This window comes from Sceloporus undulatus, chromosome 1 (assembly GCF_019175285.1).
Source record: "Sceloporus undulatus isolate JIND9_A2432 ecotype Alabama chromosome 1, SceUnd_v1.1, whole genome shotgun sequence".
NCBI classification, from domain to species: Eukaryota; Metazoa; Chordata; class Lepidosauria; order Squamata; family Phrynosomatidae; genus Sceloporus; species Sceloporus undulatus.
The window spans coordinates 273,947,452-273,969,403 of NC_056522.1; the positions used below are offsets into that span (position 1 = coordinate 273,947,452).

The window sequence follows — 21,952 nt, forward strand, 5'->3', positions numbered from 1 at the left end:
TTTTTTTTTTTAAGTAAACCTTTCTGGGCTGGCTTGGTAAAGATTGCAAGCACTTTCCCCAGTCAAGCTCAGCTTAGATAACACGCCTGGCAACAACCAGTATTTATATCCTAGTGTTTGGATTTGGAAACCCCAGAGTTTCTAGTCAGAGCTTCTGATTGTTTAGGAATATGTGTGTAGTTCAGAGTAAAATAATAAGTACCTTATTTTTTTTTTAACTTTAAACTCTCCAAAATAATAAGTAACTTACTATTTTAGAGAGTTTAAAATAAAAGTTTAGGAGAACTCTCTAGAGGTCTGAACTGTTTTAATTTTATCATATTGTGCAGAAATGTTTTTCTCCAAAGAGGACAAATAAATAAATATATGAATACATTTATTCCTCTTTGTGCTCACTCCTAAAGCTAGATGGATGGGAGAGTCAAGGGGATCAGTGCTTCCAAGACAGATTATACTCTTGCCTTTCACCAGGGGATGTTTCCTTCTTTTAAATAAGAGTTAAGATACGGTACTTACATTGACTCATGGATAAGTCAATTCAGGTTTTTTTTGGGTCAATTTTTGACCTAAATTTCTAGACTTATACATGAGCATATACAGTATATACCTTATATGGTTTATTGGCCAGCTGCATTTGAGATTTATTTATTTATTTATTTATTTATGGAATGACCAAGTATATTTGGTGCCTGCTTCAAAATTTGTTTAAAGCCAGACCCTGGGAGAACCTCTATCAAGGAGACCTAAACCATGCTACTTTCTCTGTGTATGGACACAAAGAGCTATCTCCATTACTGGTGCTGTTCTGCTGCTCACAGCTATTTGGGCGGTGGCAGCTGGTAGGTTCTGTGTCAGAAGGGCAGTGAACCCACTCTCCGTCTGCATCTGCACAGCAGAAATAATGTACTTTGACATTATATCAACTGCTGTGGCTCGATGCTATGGAATCCAGAGATTTTAGTTTGTTGTGACACTAGAGCTCTCTGACAGGGAAGGCTAAATAAGTCATACAACTGCAAGTCCCATAATTCCATAGCATTAATCCATGCCAGTTAAAGCAGTATCAAACTGTATTATTTATGCAGTGCAGATGCAGCTTGGGTTTTAGTTCAGATATTAAAGGAAGTCTCCAAAATACTAAGCCCTATCCCAAAGCAGGCTTAGCACCATTTGGGATAGGGAAGAGAAGTCTAACCCTGCCCCTGAATGAAATCTATGAATCTATCATTGGCTACAATGCTACTGGCTTTTTGAACTTTTGTAGGAACAATTTTCAAAACTATACTGTATTTTTAAGCCACTTTGGATCCTGTATAAGGGAAAAGGTGGGTTATATAGTAAGTAAGTAAGTAAATGTTTCTTTCTTGACCTGTGGTACTAGTATGTTAGTATGTGGGGACAAGCTACATGTAATTGAGAAAGAAGTATTTACCCATTCCCAGTCCTTCTGCCCCAAGCTAAATTAGAAAAAAATCCTGCTAGGAGATCAGTGTCAAGTTGTTTTTTTTGTGTGTGTGCCTTCAAGTCATTTCCAACTTACATCAACTCTAAGGTGAACCAATCACAGGGTTTTATGGGGCTGAGAGTGCATGACTGGCCCAAAGTCACCCAGTGGGTTTCCATGGCCAATCATGGAATCGAACCCTAGTCTCCAGGGTCATAGTCCAATGTGCAAACCATTATGCTACGCTGGCTCTCCAGTGTCAAGTAGTCTCAGTTAAATCTTCTGCTGGTGGTAGTTCAGTTTAACATGGTTTAGAAAGGAAAGAATAATAATAATAATAATAATAATAATAATAATAATAAATAAAAATTTATTTATATACTGCCCTTCTACAAAATCAGGGCGGTGCACAACATTCCATAAAATACAATACATAAGAAAAGAAATTATACATTATACATTCAAATTAAAATCCAATAAAACATTAGTTTATTATAAGAGGCCATCCATAGTAAGCATATGTGGACCAAACAGGATATAGATAATAAATCTACCTTTTATTATTGGTAAGACAGTCAGGTGACATTATTCTGTTCACTTTTGTCACGGTAAAGTTACACACATACAGTGTGTATGTGTCTTCAAGTCCACTGGACTTACGGTATCTCCATTAAATTGACAGGGTTTTCTTAGCCAAGGAATATTCAGAGGTGGTTTGCTATTGCCTTCCTCTGAAATATAGTTGGTAGCACCTGGTATTTCTTGGCAGTGTCCCATCCAAGAACTAACCAGGTCTGACCCTCCTTAGCCTCTGTGATCAGGCAGCATCTAGTGCAAGGGTAGGCAACCTTTTTGAGCCGGGGGCCGGGTTGCTGTCCCTCAGACAACTGGGGGGCCGAAGCCAAAAAATAAATAATTAAATAATTTTTTAAAAATTCTATAAATAAATAAATCGGGACAAATGTAGGACAACATTTTCAAATGGATGACACTTCTTTTAAAAATGGAGGACACACGAAAAAATTTGCTGATTTTTAAAAAAATGTTAATATAAATGCATGTTTCTGAGGCTTCTATAGACAACTGCCCCCCCTTGCCTCCCCTTGCCCGCCACTTGCCCCCCTTGCCTGCCTCCTCCTGATAGGCCAAAGGTCCTTGTGCAAGAGGCCAAAGGCCCTGGCGGCAATTGGTGGCAGGACCGGGCTGGGGCCGGTCCCAAGGCCTCACCGGGCCGCATCCGGCCCACGGGCCGCAGGTTGCCTACCCCTGATCTAGTGACTTAACCCTATTTAGGGAACTGAAGTTTGCATCACAAATGTGAAAAATAAAATAAAATAAGGAACTGGCATTAATTTATAATATCTGACTCATCCCCTTTATGATGCAAACCAGTATTTACCATGCCTAGGAAGATTTAGTAGAGTTTACCCCCAATGATAACTGCCAACCTTGGTCACAGGGGGTTGTGTTCATATAAAATATTTATCTCATGAAACTGATGTGTGTGAATTCATTCGTCAATGAGGATCACCTAACAAAAATAGAAATTGCAATGATCTTTGTGTGGATGGTTTTTTTTAAAAAATATACTTATCACTCTGCATATAGGCACATTCTGTTGCTTTATGATAGTTCTTTAAAATATAACACCCAGTTCTAATAGTATCTCTATATGAATGACTTGATTGTTTTTTATAATACAGATGTCAAATTGTTGAGGATTATTTCATGTTTTGAGAGTGTTTTTTTTAAATAGTTGCTTGTGCTTATAAAGTCCATATTGCGTCTTCAAAACTGTTTTCCTTATATTCTGATATAATTTTATATGCACTAAGATGAAAATAAAAGGAGAAAAAAGGAGCCAGGTTTGGCTGAAATACCTAGTTCCATATATCTATGTATTGTTTATAGACCTGCCATACATTTGCAATCATTATTAATAAATCAATGTGCTTTTGTCTTCTGTCACTGTGTAATGCCTGAATATGGGAAGGATTGTATGCAAACAAGTCATCTTGTAGAACTCATATCAGCAGTAATTATCGGCTTACAGTATTGTTACAACATGTTTTGAAAGAAGCTTATTATAAAGTAGCGAGAGAGAGAGAGAGAGAGAGAGAGCAAGTGAGGCTCTCAAAGCAAGAATGAGACAGTTGATCACATTTGCCATTGATATGGCTGTTATAAATATGCCACTGTGCACTATAGTGTTTTATTGAGTCTCAAAAAGTCAGTGCTGATTTGAAATAATAATGTCTGACAGGGAGGGCTTTGAAGTTTTGCTACAGCACGCACACATTTAGGCTTTCTTTTATGTCTGACTTTTACCATAAAAAACAAAACACACACACACACCCCCTTCATGAATAGATTCTTCACATCTGTATGTCAAAGAAAGTAATGCGAGGGCTACTTCAGTAAATTAAAAATAACAGGGGTGGGGGAAGACGTTAGAGAAGGGAAAGCCTATGTAGATGGATGCAGGCCACATGAAGGTCATAGTATTCCAAGAAGGTAGAACTGGGCTTCCTCAGTTGCTGAAGGTCACGAGATTGGGGATTGTCATGGGTAAGAGAGAGAAGGGGGGAGGGCCTGCCCTTGATAGGATCAAGATGACTTTCATTTAGTCAAAAGAACTTAAGCCTTTGCCTGTGATAGTTAGCACACTTGTTCTTCATCTGTACTCAAAGATTCTTTCCATACCAAAACTGATTGATTACGCAGTGGAGAAATGTTAATTGTTTTCATCACAGAGACATCCTTTTCATCTTGTGGGCCTGTGTGTTAAATCTGGAGTTCACGTTATCTGTTTTAAATGCATTGTGCTGTATTTGCAGGGCTCAATTTCATTCTCTTTCTTTCCTCAGTTCCCTCCAAACACCACATTTTTACTTCATACTTTTACAGTTCTTAATGATGCTTCAGTGTCCTTTTCATATCTTTAAACCAGCAATTGTACAACACTAGAAAACAGCACAGGAATTCGCTGAGCAACGAGCAAGGGAGTCAGGCTGCAATCTTATTCTCAGTTTCTTGGGAGTAAGTCTCTAGCATGGTGTAGAGGTTGGAGTATTGGACTATGACTCTGCAGACCAGGGTTCGAATCCCTGCTCAGCCATGGAAACCCACTGGGTGACCTTGGACAAATCACATTCTCTTAGCCTCAGGGTACAAGGGCAAAAACCCTTTCAGAAAATCTTGCCAAGAAACTCCTGTGATAGGTATGCTTTAGGATGACTGTAAGTTGGAAGCAACTTGACATTCACACAACAACAACAGCAACAACAACAACAACAAGCCTCAGTAAAAACAACGAATCTTAGGCTGCATCTGCATTGCAGAAATAATCCAATTTGATACTGCTTTAACTGACATGGCTCAATGCTATAGAATTGTGGGAATTGTAGTTTTGTGAGACATTTAGCCTTCTCTTTCAGAGAGCTTAGTGACACAATAAACTAGAATTCCTAGGATCCCATAGCATTGGAATTTGGTGCAATTAAAGTGATGTCAAACTGGATTATTTCTGCAGTGCAGATGCAGCCTTAGTTTTCAGCAGATGTATATATAGGATTGCACTACCAGTGAAATAGGCATATTCTGACACGATATCAGTGTCTTCTTCTTAAATTATTTATTAATTACATATCTCTTACATTTTTCAGCCAATGTTTCCAAACCAACCAGTCACACGTTTTTTATTATGTGTGTGCCTATGTTACAAATCAGTATATGAGTTAATATCTGAGAAACACTGATCTGATTCCTTGCTCCAAGCACATGTTGGGTTGCTAGCATTAGTTTTAGCTACCATTAAGAGCCCTTCTGTGGGTAGGACTTGGGAGCTGGTTAAATCACATGCTTTTTCACAAATTAGTTAATAATCCAATGCTAGTACAACTGTTTCCTTTAAAGGGATAGCCTTTTGAGCCTGTGAAGGAGTAGTGAAGAACGAATCTAGGCATGAGCAATGTGGGATTTCCTTCATCTTTGAGGGAGATATTAGAAGGCTTGGCCTCATCAGTACATGGCCTCTGTTGTTCTTGTTGTTGTTTTTAAAACCTACTTAGTGTATGAGTACTGACATGCTTGTTATGGTAAGCACATGCATATTCAGGTTCATAGGTCTATTGCACAGAATGAGAAGTATTTATAATCACTACCCTTCTGGGGAAGCTTGCTTTTTTATGCCATGTTGAAATGAAGCCACAAATACAAGTATCTATAGAATAAGTGTGGGGTATTAATAATCCATATATAATAAAGATATAGTTATCTATATTTTGGGATATTAAACCTCACAAAAGCTATCTCTGACAAAAACCTCTGTGCCACAGCAATTCTATAGTCATTTAGGGTATCTCTGTGTTTTATCTATTTCACTGAATGGAGAAGTCCTTGGGACCAGTCCAATTTTTCTGTTGAATAAAAACATTAGGCCAGAATGATTTTATTAACCTAGCCATAAGGTATGATGGGAAACACATTTAGAATGCACTCGCTCTCCAACCATGTTTAATGGCACCAATCAGAGTGAGTAAATTAACTTTTGGTTGATTATGGCTGCTGAGCATGAACATGGAAAACTTAACTCCATCTGGGATACCAAATTCTTAATTGTGAATCACCCATTGACTGCATTAGACTATGCCTTAACTTTCTCTGGAGTTCTTCCTTAGCAGACTGGACTTTATAATCCCTTCACACAATGTGTGCTTTAGGTGCCTGCAAACATACATATAATGACAGGAGATGGATATATAAACTGAAAATTAATTTAATGTAATGCACACCAGGGAAAATCAGAAGATGCTATGACTCACTAGAAAAGAGAATAATGTCTGATAAGGTAGAAGGCAGTAAGAAAAAGAGACCACATTCCAGATGGAGAAAGTCAATCAAGGAAGCCACAGCCCTAGACCTGAGCAGGCCTGTTGCTGATAGGATGACTTGGACGTTTCTCATTTTTGGAGTCACCATAAGTCAAAGCTGATTTGATGGCAGTAAACAACAAGAAACATGAGTGAAAAAGTTGGGCTTACGTGATCTTCTCCTTCCACAGAAGGATTGAGTACTAGCCCACTTTAGTATATTACATGGAAAGCAAAATTGTGATTTAAATAAATCTAAGTGTGGCACAGTGGCATCACTAGGGAGGTGTGGTCCACACCAGCTTATACCCTAAACTGAGAGTGACACCAGTGCTCCTCAAATTTCTGCCTTTTGGCAGAAATGGGCGGTGGCATTTGCTTGTGTCCTTTTAAAATGCTCAAGAGATGGTATCAGTGGGGTGAGGCTCAGTGGGAGGAGAAAGGAGAGGCCCCGTTTTTTTTAAATGAAATTTTTAAAAGGTAATTTAAAAATTAATTTAAATTTTTTTCCAAATTTTCTTTAAAAACATCACATTTTACTAAAATTTCCCTTTAACTACATGCAACTATGCACATGTTAATACATTTAGGTTGTGTTGATAGGATGATATTGTAATTTAAATGTATAATATTAATTTTGCTAGTTTATGTAAAAACTGTTACCATTACATTCAGTGATATATGGAAATTATGACTGATGAGTAACGTTAGTATAAAAAACATTACTAAGGATTCTGTGTGGTGCGGTATGAGAGGTGGTCAATGGGGGGTGACACCATGAGTTCCTGCACCATTGGATACCAATCCTATTGATACAACTGGTGTGGCCCAGTGGTTGAATGTTGGATTGCAACTTTTCAGACCAAGGTTCGATTCTCAGCTCAGCCATGAAACCCATTGGGTGACCATGGACAAGTCACATGCTCTCAGTCTCAGAGGATGGCAGTCACAAACTTCCTCTGAAGAAATCTTGCCAGGAAAGCCCTATGATAAGTTTGCCATTAGTTGGAAAAGACTTGAAAGCACACAACACACACACAGACAAATTTGTTAAGCAAGCAAAACTATCTGGGATTTATTGTTGTCTTGTTTAGTAAATTTCTAGAGTTATTTTAGATCAGTTTTGTGTTTCAGGAAACCAGATATTGAAAATACATGCCTTGTATTCATATTGATGTCACCTTAAGCAGGTGTTGTGGGGGTTTTACATTATTTTTCAACATTATAGTTTTCCAAACAACAACAGAGCTGTAAACTGTGCTTCAATTGCTACAGGTCATCTAGAACTGTATCACAATAAGACTCTTTTCAGATATTTTCCACTTAGTTTTTTTTAAAGGAGGAAAACCCACAATGTTATCAGTTGAAAATTGGCAGGATAGATTCCCTCCCACTGTCTCTTTCTTTCTGATATATCACATGGGAGGCTTGCCATGTGTAAATCATCAGAAAATCACCATAAATTGAGGGAAACCTGTGATGTGCTTTCACACCCCGCACACTTCTCCCATGAATAAATAGTCATGGAGGCATTGGCGCTTGCTCACCTCATCAGTAAAGCGTTCTTGGAGTGCCAATTGACAATGATGGAAGATCCTGTTATTGCCAAATGATGGGAAGAATGAGCGCTGATGCCTCCATGACGATTCACTCATGGGAGAATCATGCAGGGGCATGAAAGCCTATCATGGGTTTCACACAATTTATTACTATTTCCTGATGTTACACATGGTAAGCCTCCCATGTGATGTTCTTCTTTGTCTCTCGCTTTCTCTGCATTTTTCGTCCATTGAATTAAAGGATGATTCTCTTTTTATTGAAATCTTTTATGAAGTTGATAACATAAAAAATGATTTAAGTGTCAGTGGTGATCCTTGCTTCTGTAACTTTTTAAGTACGTTCCTGTCCTTTGTTCATAAATTGAGAGAAGGTATCCTAGTTAAAATATTTTAATGGTAATTTTCAATAACTATCAATATAAAGCTACCATTCTTGTTGGGATAAAGGGGCTTGAAATTTTGGCAGGGCACAAGAGGGACATCTTTTTAAATTGATGACATCAGAAAAACTGGGAAATTATAACATTCTATTGATAATTGGTGGTTATTTGTTGATTCTTCTATTATGTGGCCAAAAACTCATAAAAGTGATAAAGGCTTGTAGTTGTTAAAATTAAAGTATTTGCTTTATTGTGTAACAAGTATTTTAATCATGTCTGTTTAATATAGAACTCCTTAATCTCTCTCTCTCCTCTCTCTCATTCTGAAAGGATGTAATTAGTAAATTGGCTTTCCTACTAAAATATTGCTTGGAGGATGGTAGTGTTGGGACTACAAACTGCATTCTCTTTCCAGAGATATCCATAAAGTGTTGTAAGCTCAACTTTCTTGAAGGTTTTCTTCAGACAAAATGGCAACATGTTAAAATCCAAGGAGAGTTACAGCTGGGAGCTTTACTATATTGGCTTCCCTTAATTGGATATAACGCTATATGATGGTTCAGTATTATAAGAGCTATAATTAATTTCACAATGAAAACTGAAGATTTGTTTCTATTTTGTTCTAACTGTAGTTAAGCATAATGAGCATTTAAACATTCTGAAGCATAAAGTGCATTTAAACCTAACTATGGTTAGTTGAAACGAAAATCTGTAGCTGACTTGTTTCAACAAATGATTACTTTAAGATTAACCACACAGTGGTAGTGAGATATTGCTGTCACAAAGAGCTGTAATTAATTAAAATGGAAAAATAAACGTTCAAACTTCATGGCTGTTCCAGATGTAATTTAAAAGGAAGGGAAGCATGCAAGTGTTCTTGTGGGTCATTCCAGTAATGGCAATTATACTACACGGGTGCACAAAGATGTTCATGGCCTACAGCTCATAGCATCCCTCTTCATTGGCCCCACTGGTTAAGGCAGCTGTGAGTTGCAGTTCAATAACATCTTCAGGGCTGCGCTTGACTCACTCCTGGTTTAGTGCTACATCCAAACAAAATCTTTGTCAGACAAACAATATTCTCACATTCTGTTGAGCTTTTTCATATCTTTAAGAGATATGAAAGAAGAGCAGCATACCAGGTTAAGGGAATTGCAACGGCTCTCACACCCTGCTTTCCTTTGCCAAAAGATGAACTGAGCTGGCTTAAGAGAACTTTGTTTATAAAGCACTGGACAACTGTGTGATAAGTCAGGAAAAGGGCAGATTTGATCTATATACTCTATTTTTGGAAGATATGGGATGGTATGCCTGCCTCCATCATACCTATCTTAGGGATGCAGATGCTTGTATTTATCACCATTACCATAACCATCTTCAAAATAAGATGAAACGTGTTTCAGACATTTGATTTATTTATTCATAATTTATTTTTGCATATAGACTGTCTTCTTTTAACGAGAAAAATCAGACCTTTGTAGTAATGGTTGTGGTCGAGGGGTGTATGTGATCACTTCCCAGTATGCAAAGAAGATCTTTGCCAGGATAACAGAATAAATTTACCCTGTGTGAATCCATGATGACATACAGAATTGACTAGAGTGATAGAGCTGCAAGTATAATTGTGCATTTGGGAAGCTGAACAAGGATTATGCCTCTTGGTTATAATCCCATTATAAACTTTTATTACCTATGCTAGATTGCAGAATTTGTTAACAATAGGTTCAACATCCAAAGTCATTTACATTCAGCTTGTTCTCAGAACTTGGCAATGTAAATTGCATTTGTAGCACACACATGTGATAAAAAGGAGCTGGATTTATCACAGACTTGATGACTGAGTGAGGATGTGGGCCATGGGCTCTGGTACTTGGATATGTCACTTCATCTGAGATATAGAACATTGGCTGCATTAGTTGCCATTGAGGTTGTGGAAGAACCTAGGCCAGCATTAGACAGGATTTTCTCTCCAATCCAAATGTTTTTGATGTATCTACTAAGCCACATTTGGTAATGGTAATTATTGTCAGTTCAACAGTGCAGAGTTAGAGTGTCATGCTTATGCTGGATTGATTTATGTTCATAATATAAGATATTGGTAGATATTGGCTCAAGTAAAGCTATTAGTCTTAGCTCAAGAAGGTCCACTAAACTACTCTTGTATAAATCCCATTGTTTCAGTGGATCTGCTTTGGTTGGAACTAGAAAATTGATTTAAACTATTTAACACTGAAACAGTGCAAGAGTCACAACAGTATGTCAGACCTTCTGCCTGTTATTTTCATAACTTAAAAGTCCCTTTGTTAATGTTTTTATTTTCCTCTTTTTTAAAAACATAGATTCATCTTGCATGGAAAAATTACTTTCTAAAGACTGGAAGGAGAAAATGGAAAGATTAAACACAAGCGAACTCCTTGGAGAAATCAAAGGTACAGTAATTTAGACATTAGATTTTAATTTGAAAGTTAGTCTTTTAATTATTATTATTTTTAAAAATAGCCCCAGATCTTCTAGCATACAAAATAAATTCTTAAAGATACTAATGTGATTTTTCACTTTGAGTGAGTAAAATGAATCTTTGAGTGAGAAAATGGATTTTATTTTGTGGATCCAATCCATTGTGACACCACTAAACTTTGCAAGGTGGGGCTGTGTGGTTAAAACGTTAACTGGTCTCCTGGTTTGTCCATTTTGCACAGGAACAGTTTGCCTTCTCTAGCTTGCCTGACAGTTTCCTATAGTAAGCATGGAAATAAAAGAAAGAGATATATCTGCATTTCTATAGGATACCTCCCACTTCCTACTTTCATGTGGTATCATGGACGAATTAGTAACCCATTAACTTGCTACCTGAATATTTTTTTGGCTTTGAAAAGGATTTTTTTTTTTTAAAAAAGAAAACACCTTAGGGAGTTGTTGAGTTCGTTGATTTTCCAGTTCGTTTTGTGTGATCATACTGGTCTCTTCCAAAGAGCTGCAAATTGTTCGGAGTAAGAACAAGGTTGTGAATAAACTAAAAAGAAAACAAATTAGGTGGTTGGAGAGAAGAATCCTAATTGTAAAAAACAAAGGTGTGGTTCTGTGAAGAGGATTGCTCTTTGCACTGACTGTTACTGTGGAATTGTTTATATTATCAGAAGGGAGGCGTTGATTCTTGAGGATAGCTGAAAAGCATACTCTTTATTTGAAAAGTGCCCTTCGCTTTCAAAACTGACATGTCAGTAATAGGGAAGGGTGCCAAGGAGGAAAATGAAAAAGAGAAACACTTATGCTTTTTTTGTGTGCCAGCATCAAATGTCTTTGTGATTCCACACATATTTGCCAAAAAATATGGATGAGAAATTATTAGTGATGATACAGTTTACATTTATTTTTTGCTTTTATGCAGGTCTTGTCTGAAATGGGCACAATCAATACATGAATTAGATTCCATGTCTATTTATCATAGTCTTGATAAGAGAAATAAGAATAATTAAAATTGCTTCACCTATCCTCAAAAGCAGTACTGTACCTTTGTTCATGATTAATTCTATGCTGCTCACAGAACTGACTATTAAACAGAAACATCTCCTTTACAATAAAAATAATGGCAGTGGTGTGCTAGCTTATTTGTTTGAATGTCTATGTGGCTATCTTCTTTTAGGCAGGATATCGACTTAAAATGTTGCACTCACAAGCTGCTAAATCCTGGTGAAATCTACCCAAATTGCTTTGAATGAGATTTACATGTATATAAGCCAGAGCTGCCAGGTTTCATGGCACCAGCTGACGTCTCAGGGAAGTGGTATGTTTTCAGTACTAGCAGTCTGTCTATAATGAGATGACTTTAAGCTTGGACACTCATCTCCACCCATTCCCAGCTAGCATTAGGGCTCTGACTGTGCAGAAAGGATGTGAGTTGAAATGCCAATGCACGAGAAAGTCAGGAACAAGAGGAGGGGACAAGAGAAAGAGAGGATGGATGCTGTAGGGAAATTGTACAAGATGTAAGACTGACTGGGATAGAGGGACAACTACTGCTTCCAGTGGGCCTATTTTGCTGCCTGCTCAGGTACCAAAAATGGTATGGGTTTTTTTCATAGTTATGGGATGTCATATTAGTTTGCTATCTGGATTTTACTCAAATTCTGAGCCTATTTGCCCAGATGGACAGTTTCCACAATTTCTTGACCCACCTCCCATCTCATGCACTTATCCTTGTGACATCACAAGGACCAATCCCATGACATCAGGTCGTCAACATACCAGTCTCTGGTTTTGACTCCAAAATATGGCAGTCCTAATATAAGCAATGGCGAAAGAATGAAAAAGAACCACAGCATCAAGCAGACACTAGCTTGTGGACTCTGCTTGGACAGCCTGTTTACATGTGGGCTTTTATTAGTTTTGGTCTCTCAGAGAACATGGTCTAAGGAGAGGGGCTTGCTGTGGGAGGAAGATGAATACTCATTTAGTTGGGGATGGAGATAGTAGCCAGTAGGCTCTACGTAGGTATTTTTACAGTCTTCAAGATCTGGAGCATGGGAACAGGAAAAGTAAACAGGAGTCTATTGTGTGGACATTTAGCAAGGGAGTTTGAGAGGAAGACAAAAATGCAGTGTCACCATGTTCACAAGGCATGGATGGTGTGGGAGCTGCTGCAATGCCCTGCAAAATCCATATTTGTTTTACTCTCTATATAACTCTCTATATAACTCTATATAACTGCAACATGTGCAAACTGGTTGCACTGTAGAAGAAAACATATAACAGCTTGATGTGTGCATGCCCCTCTTTGTCTCATCAGGAAAAACGTAAAGGTGCAGAACAGACTCTCTTGGAAGAGTTAGAGAGATGGAATATTTCTAGGGCTGAGGAAAGCTATACAGTCCAAGAGACAAACATTTGGAAGAATATGGCACAGAGAAACAATATTGTCAGAAACTATGGGCTGAAACAGACAGCTCTGAAAGTGCATCTCAAAGCTGGCTTGGGGTGTGGTGTTTAGACACACCGTGCCCCTGAGTCGCCTGGAAGTTGTGCTGGCCATTACATGCCACCTAGCTTCCAGGTGACTTGGGGGCATGGTGTTCAGATGCCACTTGCCCCCGAGTTGGTGAAAAGCCGGCTCTAGAGGCGAAGGGGCAGCTTTTACCTTTGGGGTGGAACCTGGCTGGATTGGGGCTACAGCGTGCAGCTGCTGCACCTCCAGTCCAGCTCTCTTAGGGATGGCATCATGCTGCCCCTTTGGGGCCATCTGTTTCACCCCATGCTCTGTTTTCAGGGCTATAAATACAATCACTTTCTTCCTTTGACCAGCCATGTGAACAGAGACAGCTGTCACATGCCTCAGAGAGCAGAGATGTGACCTTGGAGATTTTGGTGGATGGGAGGACTCTTACCACTTTCCAGAGGAGGAAGAGAGAAAGAAAATATCTAGGTAACTTCTTACTGAGGAGAATAGCAGCAGATGTGTGTGGACCTGACAGTGTGCTTTGAGAGTTATGCTGTCTTCCTGACGCAAAGATCTAAAATGTGATGTTCCTTCTGATCCACATGGGAACAAATGATACTGCCTTCAACATATCACAAGTCACTATGAGAGTCTAGGTAGAAAACTGATAAACATTGGTATACAGGTTGTTATCTCATCAGTCCATGCTGCACAAAATTATGCAACAAGTAAAAAGAGTAAACTTCTACAAGTGAACAACTGGTTCTGCTGATGGTGTCATTGGAAAAGATTTCAGTGCTTCATCCACAGCCTGCAGTTTGACAAAGAAAGGCTTTTAGGAAGAGACAGTTTGTACCTTAAGGCTGTTGGTAGAAATATGTTTGTTAGGAGTCTTAGAAATTTCATCTTGAACTTTAAAAACTTTAAGTTAAACCCTGTAGCAGAGAAAGACAATTTTTCAAATTGTCAGTGATGTAGAGGAAACTGGGGCACTGTGATGATGCCATGAATCTGCCATTAGTCAGGGAAAAATAATAAATGTCTTAACACTTCATTCAGGCACAGAACAGGGGAAATAAATACTATGAACTTGGATTCTTAACAACATTCGTGTAATAGGCATCACAAGTGGGATCGGATTCAAGACTGCAATGTAGTAGTTAAGGAGTATGACCTCTTCAAAATAATATCCCAAACTAGTAGGAAGTAGGAGTGGCATTATATTTAAGATATGTGTACACATGTTAGGGGGTCAGTGATGTGGAACTTGGAAGGCAGGTTATAAGATTGTTCAGGAATTTTGTTAATGACATGGAAACATCACTGTGCTATAGAACTACATGCCAAATTGTAGCAGTAATGAGAGAGGTCAACTACCCTGATGTTTACTGGAACTAAACCACTAAGAAATGTAAGGTTTAATAGATTCCTAATTTGCCTTATAAATTAATTGCTGACAAATTAATTTTTCAAAAAAAAAAAAAAATGGAAAAGGCAACAAAGGGATCAACTATCTTGGATTTGATTTTTTACCAAGAGAGAAAACTGGGCAGAGAAGTTGTGGAATTTAGAAGTAGTGGGAACTTGGGGTGAAAATGATCACATTGTAGGCTATGCAAACTGGATTTTAAGAAAACTAATTTGAATAAGATTGCATAGTCAGAAATGCTAAAAGAGAAGAAAATTCATGATGAATGGAAGTTTCTTAAAAGTCATATACTGAAAGCACTGTCAACAGGCAAAAAAGTGTGTGTGTGGGAGGGGGAATGGGGTGCCTAAAGATGATTTGGATGATTTTAAAGTATCATTTATAAGAAATGGGGCAAGTCACTAGAGAGAAGTACAAAAAGGTAAAAAGAAAAATAATGAACTCCAGCTTGCTTAAGATGTTAAAAGCAATAAAATAGTTTCTTTCAGCTATGTTTTAAGCAAGAGAAAGAACAAGGTAGTGGCAGGTGCAATAGGTGAAACAAAATGGAGAAATACTAATAGGAGACAGTGAGAAAATGGAAGTGCTCAGCACTTGTTTTGCCTTGGTCTTCCTTTCCAAAAAGGGAAAAGAATGTTCAATCTAGACTGAATGAAAAGAAGCTTAATGTCTAGGGATGCATCCACACTGTAGATAATGCAGTTTGACAGCACATAAAATGTTGTAGATCCATCCTATGGAATCCTAGAATTTATAGTATTACAAAGTCTTTAGCTTTCTCTGTCAAAGACTGCTGGTGCCCAAGAAAGCTACAAATTCCAGGATAAAGCAGTCTGACACTACTTTAACTGCCATGACACTATGCTATACAATTCTGAGATTTGGTAAGTTGGTGAGGCACCAGAGCTCTCTGACAGACCAAGCTGAATACCTCATAAAACTACAAATCCCATGATTCTGCAGGACTGAGTCAGTTACAGTGGTATCAGACTGTTTAAATTCTGCAGCATAGATACACTCCCCATCATATGTTAGAAAGGATGGTGTCATCTCTCATAATCAATATCTCATTTTCTTTTTTCTGTCTCACATGCCTGCATAAATCTCTTGCTTAGCAGAGTGCTATAAGCTTCATGCTGTTGTCTCACTGAAGCAGTCTGCAGTGGTTTCTTCTCTGGGGGTCTTTGAAGATCAAATAAAGAACACCAGCACATATATAATGTGAGCAGGTCTGTTGTCTCTAAGAATCGTGATTGCAACAGTCTTGTAGAATCCACAGTATAGATGGATGGCTTCTGGATCACTATCCAGTGGGTGAAATATTCTGGCTTCCATTTCTGGACAAGCTTACTACTGGGACATAATCTATATTTATAGGCATTGTGGCTTAAGTGTCGCATGCTGACTTTCTTTGTATAGTATGCTCTATTTTGGGAGAGACATTGACTGATGTGCATAGCTTACCCACTTGAAGAAATGCATTTGTGTTGTATAGTACTGTAACTTGCCCACAAGTTCTTTAGTTCCTCCATGCTTTGAATGACTTAACGTTAGTAGATATCTTTTTGAAATAAAACAACTCCTAGGCTTTTATTTTGTGTGCACTTTGTAATTCCAGTGATATAAAAATAGCAAATGGGTGTTTGTGTGTGTGTGTGTGTTGGTTTGTATGCTTTTAAAGCTTGACAGACTAGATTCCCACAATAAAAAAAATCTGTGAGTGTATTCCTTGATTTGTATCAAATTTCATGCTGATGGCTTGTGATAGAAATAGATGTTTCTCCTTTCAGCAGCTGGGCAACAGAATCATGAGGAACTGCAGTGCAAATATTGTAATTACAATACTTTTCTGAAATAGGATTGGTGACCATTCAATGAATGTTATTTCACTATGTTGCAGTCACAATCACTGCCTTCTCTTGTTTTGTGAGGGAAGCAAATAGTCAGATAATTGCATCTATGGTTGTATTAAGAATTCAGAAAGAGAAAAATGTAGGTTAGCTGTCAGAGGTACAGCATCACTGATAACATAATGCTGCAGAATACAGTAAGAAGAAGGCTGGAGAGATTACCATATTAGGGTTTGTTTTTTTTGTTTTGTTTTTTTTTGCAGTTTATCTGAGATGCACCAAGATATTTCTCCAGTAGTGCTAAAATCCCCTTTAGCAAGTCATGAGTGCATACAGTAGGCTACTATATATATATATATATGGACACCCATAGGTTTTTAATTATGCCATTTTGTATGGTTGTAGACATTTCAAAGCTCCCCTTTGTGCTCTCTGTTATAAACGTCTTTTACTTCTTTTGAAGTCTACATGATATACATATGAGCAATTAAAAACACAGCTCAGGGTTGGAGACAGAAGGTCTTCTTAATTAAAACTCAAACAAAAGCTACAAGCAAAACCCTCCTCACTCTTATGATTAAGGTCTAAAGTGTTAGGATATATTAGAATCATTGTTAACTGCTAGGGTTTAGAAAATCAATATACAGGGGGAAAAGATCAGTTGGTTCCAATTAGAGAAATCAATGTAAATACTGAATTAAGGTGGGGGAAACCTTCAAACTTGCTAACAGGTTCTGATTAGTAATATACTGCAGGGCATAAAATTATTTTCAGTGATGAATTTATTAAAGTGACCACAAGGAATGAAATATTAAAGTTTCCATAGCACTAATTTACAGTGTAACTGTATTTTATTTCTGTCTGTTTTAAGTCTCTGTTTAGATTGAAGGTAGAGATAAATGTGCAAAACATGAATAAAAGTTGAAAATTAAGTGACACCCCATTGATTGCAATGGAAAAAAACTATCTTCCATTGAAACCAGTGGAAATCTAAGCTTTTAATTTTGTCTTACTCATACCCTAAACATTAATCAAGATAGGTCTTTACTTGTGCCTAGAAACTAAATAATTTATTTGGCTGTAATGGTTGCCATAAATGCAAGATGTCAGGGCTCCTGTGTCTTTATATGATTTAAAATGTTATGATTACCCCACCATTTGGGAATGTTTTGCATAGTTTGAGATGCATCATCTATGTTTTTAATACTTCCCTGAAATTTATTATTCTGTGGATAGATGTACAAAGAAACATATGCATGCAATTTACCATACAAGTGAAACATAAAGGCAATAAAAAATTTTCCACAAAGAATTAAAAAAAAGAGAGATTAACATGCCAAAGGACATTAAAACTACAATATTATAATTAAGAGGGGCTGCATGATGTCTACATCATGAGTTTGAGCATTGAACTGTGACCCTGGAGACAAGAGTTCAAATCCCCTTTTAGTTATGTAAATCCATTGGGTGACCTTGGGCACATCACACACTCTTTGTCTCAGAGGATGGCAATGGCAAATCCCCTCTGAAGAAACTTGCCAAAAAAACCTCATGATAGGTTCACTTTAGGGTCGCCATAAGTCAGAGATGATTTTAAGGCGTGAGTCAACAACAGCAAATCAAAATTAAGCATCACTGAAAGTCAGAAGAATTAAAACTATTTTAGCACCTTTCTCTAAAATGATCAGTAAGAGGTTTTTTTAAAATGAACCCATAGTATCATGCTAATACTTTGTCCAGTATAATGAATTGGCTTTGTCAAAGAAAAGGGGCTATTAATAACTGACATACTGCCACCTCAACAATAAAACAGAATCACAGATTTGGAAGGAAGCCCAAGGGCTGTCTAATCCAACTTCCTGCCAGTGTAGGAATCTACCTTTAAACATGCCTTACAAGTGGCTGTCCAGCCTCTGTTTAATGACCTTGCTTCCAGTATTCTCAGATGAGATCCAAGACACATATGGTCCAGAAAAATCAGAGTGTAGTCAAGATAATAAAAGTTATTAATGAGAAGAACACACAAGCTCGGAGAGGCTGCAGTAATTTGCTTTTGCCTGAGTCTTCTGGGAAAGGCAAGATTCTGTCTGTCCTCTCCTCTTACCCCAGCTGAGTTAATTGGTTGCAAACTACTTTTGTACTTTGAATGCAAGTTGCAGCAAACAAAGGAAGCTGAGAAGAAGGAGAGAGAAACAGGCACATTTTAAAAGCAGCTGAAAAATGCACATGGAGAATATGCAGCAAAGGAGAGTTCACCACCTCCTGAGACACTCTTCTATAACTTTATGATTATGATTGCCCTGTTAAAGCCTCCTCTCAACTTTCTGTAATTTTTTTTTTAATTTTAAAAATCTAAACTTTCTGAAGAGATATTGGAATTTACAAAATTAGATTAAGGATATAATAAAAATATGGTAACAGTGGGCATGTATGATATGAAGAGTAATAAAATAGACGAAGAAAACTATATGACTTCTGAGGAATAGGTAAATGAGTTGAGAAGTATGCAAGGATGTGCTTTTCTACATTAAATTTTATTGTAATTGCTTGGAAAATCATAGAACAAGATATAAATAGAAATATTAAGAACTCCATTGTATATATACAGATGTAAGACTGTTGTTGTTTTTTTAATTAATAAAATATTTTTAAAAATAAACTTTAGCTAGTAACCTGTTTGGATGCTGCCCTGCAGAGTGATCTTCCATGTCAATCTGTAGATTCCATATCAATCTGTTTAGGCCTGATTTCCATACCAGAATTGCAAATCTGATAGGTTCTGCTCTTCATATCCAGCTGTTTGTGTGAAGTTTCTCCAAATAAGACAATGTGTGTGATCTTCATACCACTTCACACCAAAAATTGAGTTCCATTAAACATTATTTGTTGCATTCTGATGGCTACAGCTATTGTTGAACAACTATGAAATAATGAGACCAGACACACTATTTGGGGTAAACAAGGAGCAAGCTTGTTTTCTGCTGCTCCAGAGACTAGGACCCGGAGCAATGGATGTGAGTTCCAGGAAGAGAGATTCCACCTGAACATTAGGAGGAACTTCCTGACAGTAAGGGCTGTTCGACAATGGAACAAACTCCCTCGGAGTGTAGTGGAGTCTCCTTCCTTAGAGGTCTTTAAACAGAGGCTGGATGGACATCTGTCGGGGATGCTTTGATTTAGATATTCTGCATGGCAGGGGGTTGGACTGGATGGCCCTTGCGGTCTCTTCCAACTCTATGATTCTATAATTCTAAGGGCCATTTTTATTGACCTAGAACCTATTTAAATGCTCAGAGCCTGAGGCTGAGGCTGACAGGAATCTCTCTTCCTGTCACTCATAACTGACCCTTAGTTCTAGCTGATTATAGAGTGACATTAAGGAAATGATTCGGTCCAGCAAAGCAAACCAAAGCGAAGCGAAGCAGAGCTTTGCTGAACAATTGTCAGTATTTATACAGTGGCTTCAGATTTCCAGCCATAGCAAAGAGGTCACAACTGTGACAGTAGTGGTCAGGCCAACAAGTCTATAAAATCTCACATAGGAAGTGGACTGTGGGCAAAATTATGGTCAGAAAAGTATACTTCTTAATGTTGACTGCACTATCTCTGATCCTTCAAGTTCTTGTCCTAATTGGAAACTTGAACAATATGTAAAAGAAAATGGGCAGAAGTGATGTTCACAGTCCTGTTAGACTAGAATGGTTTTTTAAACGACAAAAGTAATCCTGCTCTAGAGTTTTGTGGAAACAGATTTTAAACCCTGATCCAAACTGAATTGCTAATAACATTATCCAACAGTTACAATGCTTGCTTCAATCAAGTAAGAGCTGATCGACAGTGGAACACACTCCCTCAGAGTGTAGTGGAGTCTCCTTCCCTGGAGGGCTTTAAACAGAGGCTGGATGGCCATCTGCTGGGGTGCTTTGATTTAGATTTCCTGCATGGCAGGGGGTTGGACTGGATGGCCCTTGTGGTCTCTTCCAATGCTACAATTTTATGCTTCTATGATTCTAAGTGTGGTTACTGCTCAGAGTCCAAACTGTACTCTATTGCAAACAGGCTTTGTTTTAATAGTTTGGATAGTCCTACATGGTTTGCCGTTACAGTTCCTTCTGCTCATTATGATCTTGGAGTGGCTTTGTAAGCCTAGTGTTGTGCCTTCAAAGTGTATATATTGTAACACTTCTGATTATTATTTTTCCTGAATAAGAGCTCTTAAAATACTTCAATTTGGGTCCAGATTGGGTCCAAGAGAAGTGTGTCACTTCTTTATTTCCCTTGGTCATTTTGATGAATGCAGTAGCTGAACTGATTTTTCAAAAAACATTGTCATCATTGTAAAAAAATCACTTCAAAGAAACCCTATTAAGGCAAACACACACACAGAGGTAGTAAATGTTATTTACGTAAAAAGCAAAACAAAAATAAAACTGTTGATCACATTATCAGTTCATGCAGCAGGATCATGCATGTTGACTACAAAAAAAATTCCATGATAAAGTAGCTGCAATGATACACTGGAATCTGTGTAAAAAAATGAAATATGATTCACCATCCATAAAGAACTGTTGGGAACATAAGCCTGAAAAAGGTGTTGGAAATGGTGATGTAAACATCCTATGGGACTTTAAGTTTTGGACAGACAAACAATTAGAACATAATATGCCAGATACAACAGTGAGTGAGGACATGAACTCTTGGATTATAGATGTGTTGGGGGAGAAGGAGAACAGCAGAATGGAAGTCAAAAAGGAGGGAAAGATTTAAGGCATTATGAGAGCAATTCCAAATGGACTGACAATATCTGAATGAAATTGCCATAGATAGGAGTTTTGAATCATCAATAATTCATGTTCACAATTACAAAAAGTTTGAATGCTTAGAATATGCCACATTTCTTGATGATACCGTATTGGATTCTTGGATAGTGTATGAGTCACTGATGATCAAAACCCCAGTTGGTAACATTTGATAGACATAGACTGTGAAAGCAAATAAGAATATGAATAGGAAGAATGAGGAGGAGGAGGAGGAGGAGGAGGAGGAGGAGGAAAAGCAAAATTGGCAGACGATCATGATTAAAAGTTACAGAATTAGTTTACTCTCCAAGTCAGTAATAAATAGATAGCAAAATAAGAAGCGGAGCCTTTCATTTATTCACAGGCTCTTGTTATGGAAAAAACCAAACAGATTAATTATTCTTGGTATACGCAAAGCCAACTAAACTCATAGAAACTGTGATTGTATGATAAATGTAAAAAATATTGTAATGATTTACAGGTTTTCTGAGTACTTTAATATATTTTGTATTAGTCGAAAAGAAATGTTACAGACTTCTCCGGTCCCTAACTCATGTTATTCACATGATCAGTGGGAAGATTATCACACCCCCACATGCTTATTCCATTCTTCTCCCGTCTATAAAAAGTAATAGACCCCTCATTTGGTATTAATGAAATGACAGGTCCATTATTCTTTACAGATGG

The 21,952-nt window shown here is 37.6% G+C and overlaps 1 protein-coding gene across 10 annotated transcripts in view; it reads left to right on the plus strand.

Moving 5' to 3' along the window:
• Positions 1 to 21,952, plus strand: part of SOX6 (SRY-box transcription factor 6) — a 581,763-nt gene that overhangs the window by 312,647 nt on the left and 247,164 nt on the right. For all 10 annotated transcript variants that reach the window (XM_042446808.1, XM_042446810.1, XM_042446807.1 and 7 more), the window contains one exon: positions 10,594 to 10,683. In XM_042446808.1, the coding sequence (XP_042302742.1) occupies positions 10,594 to 10,683 (90 nt within the window). The remainder of the gene's footprint in view (positions 1 to 10,593; positions 10,684 to 21,952) is intronic.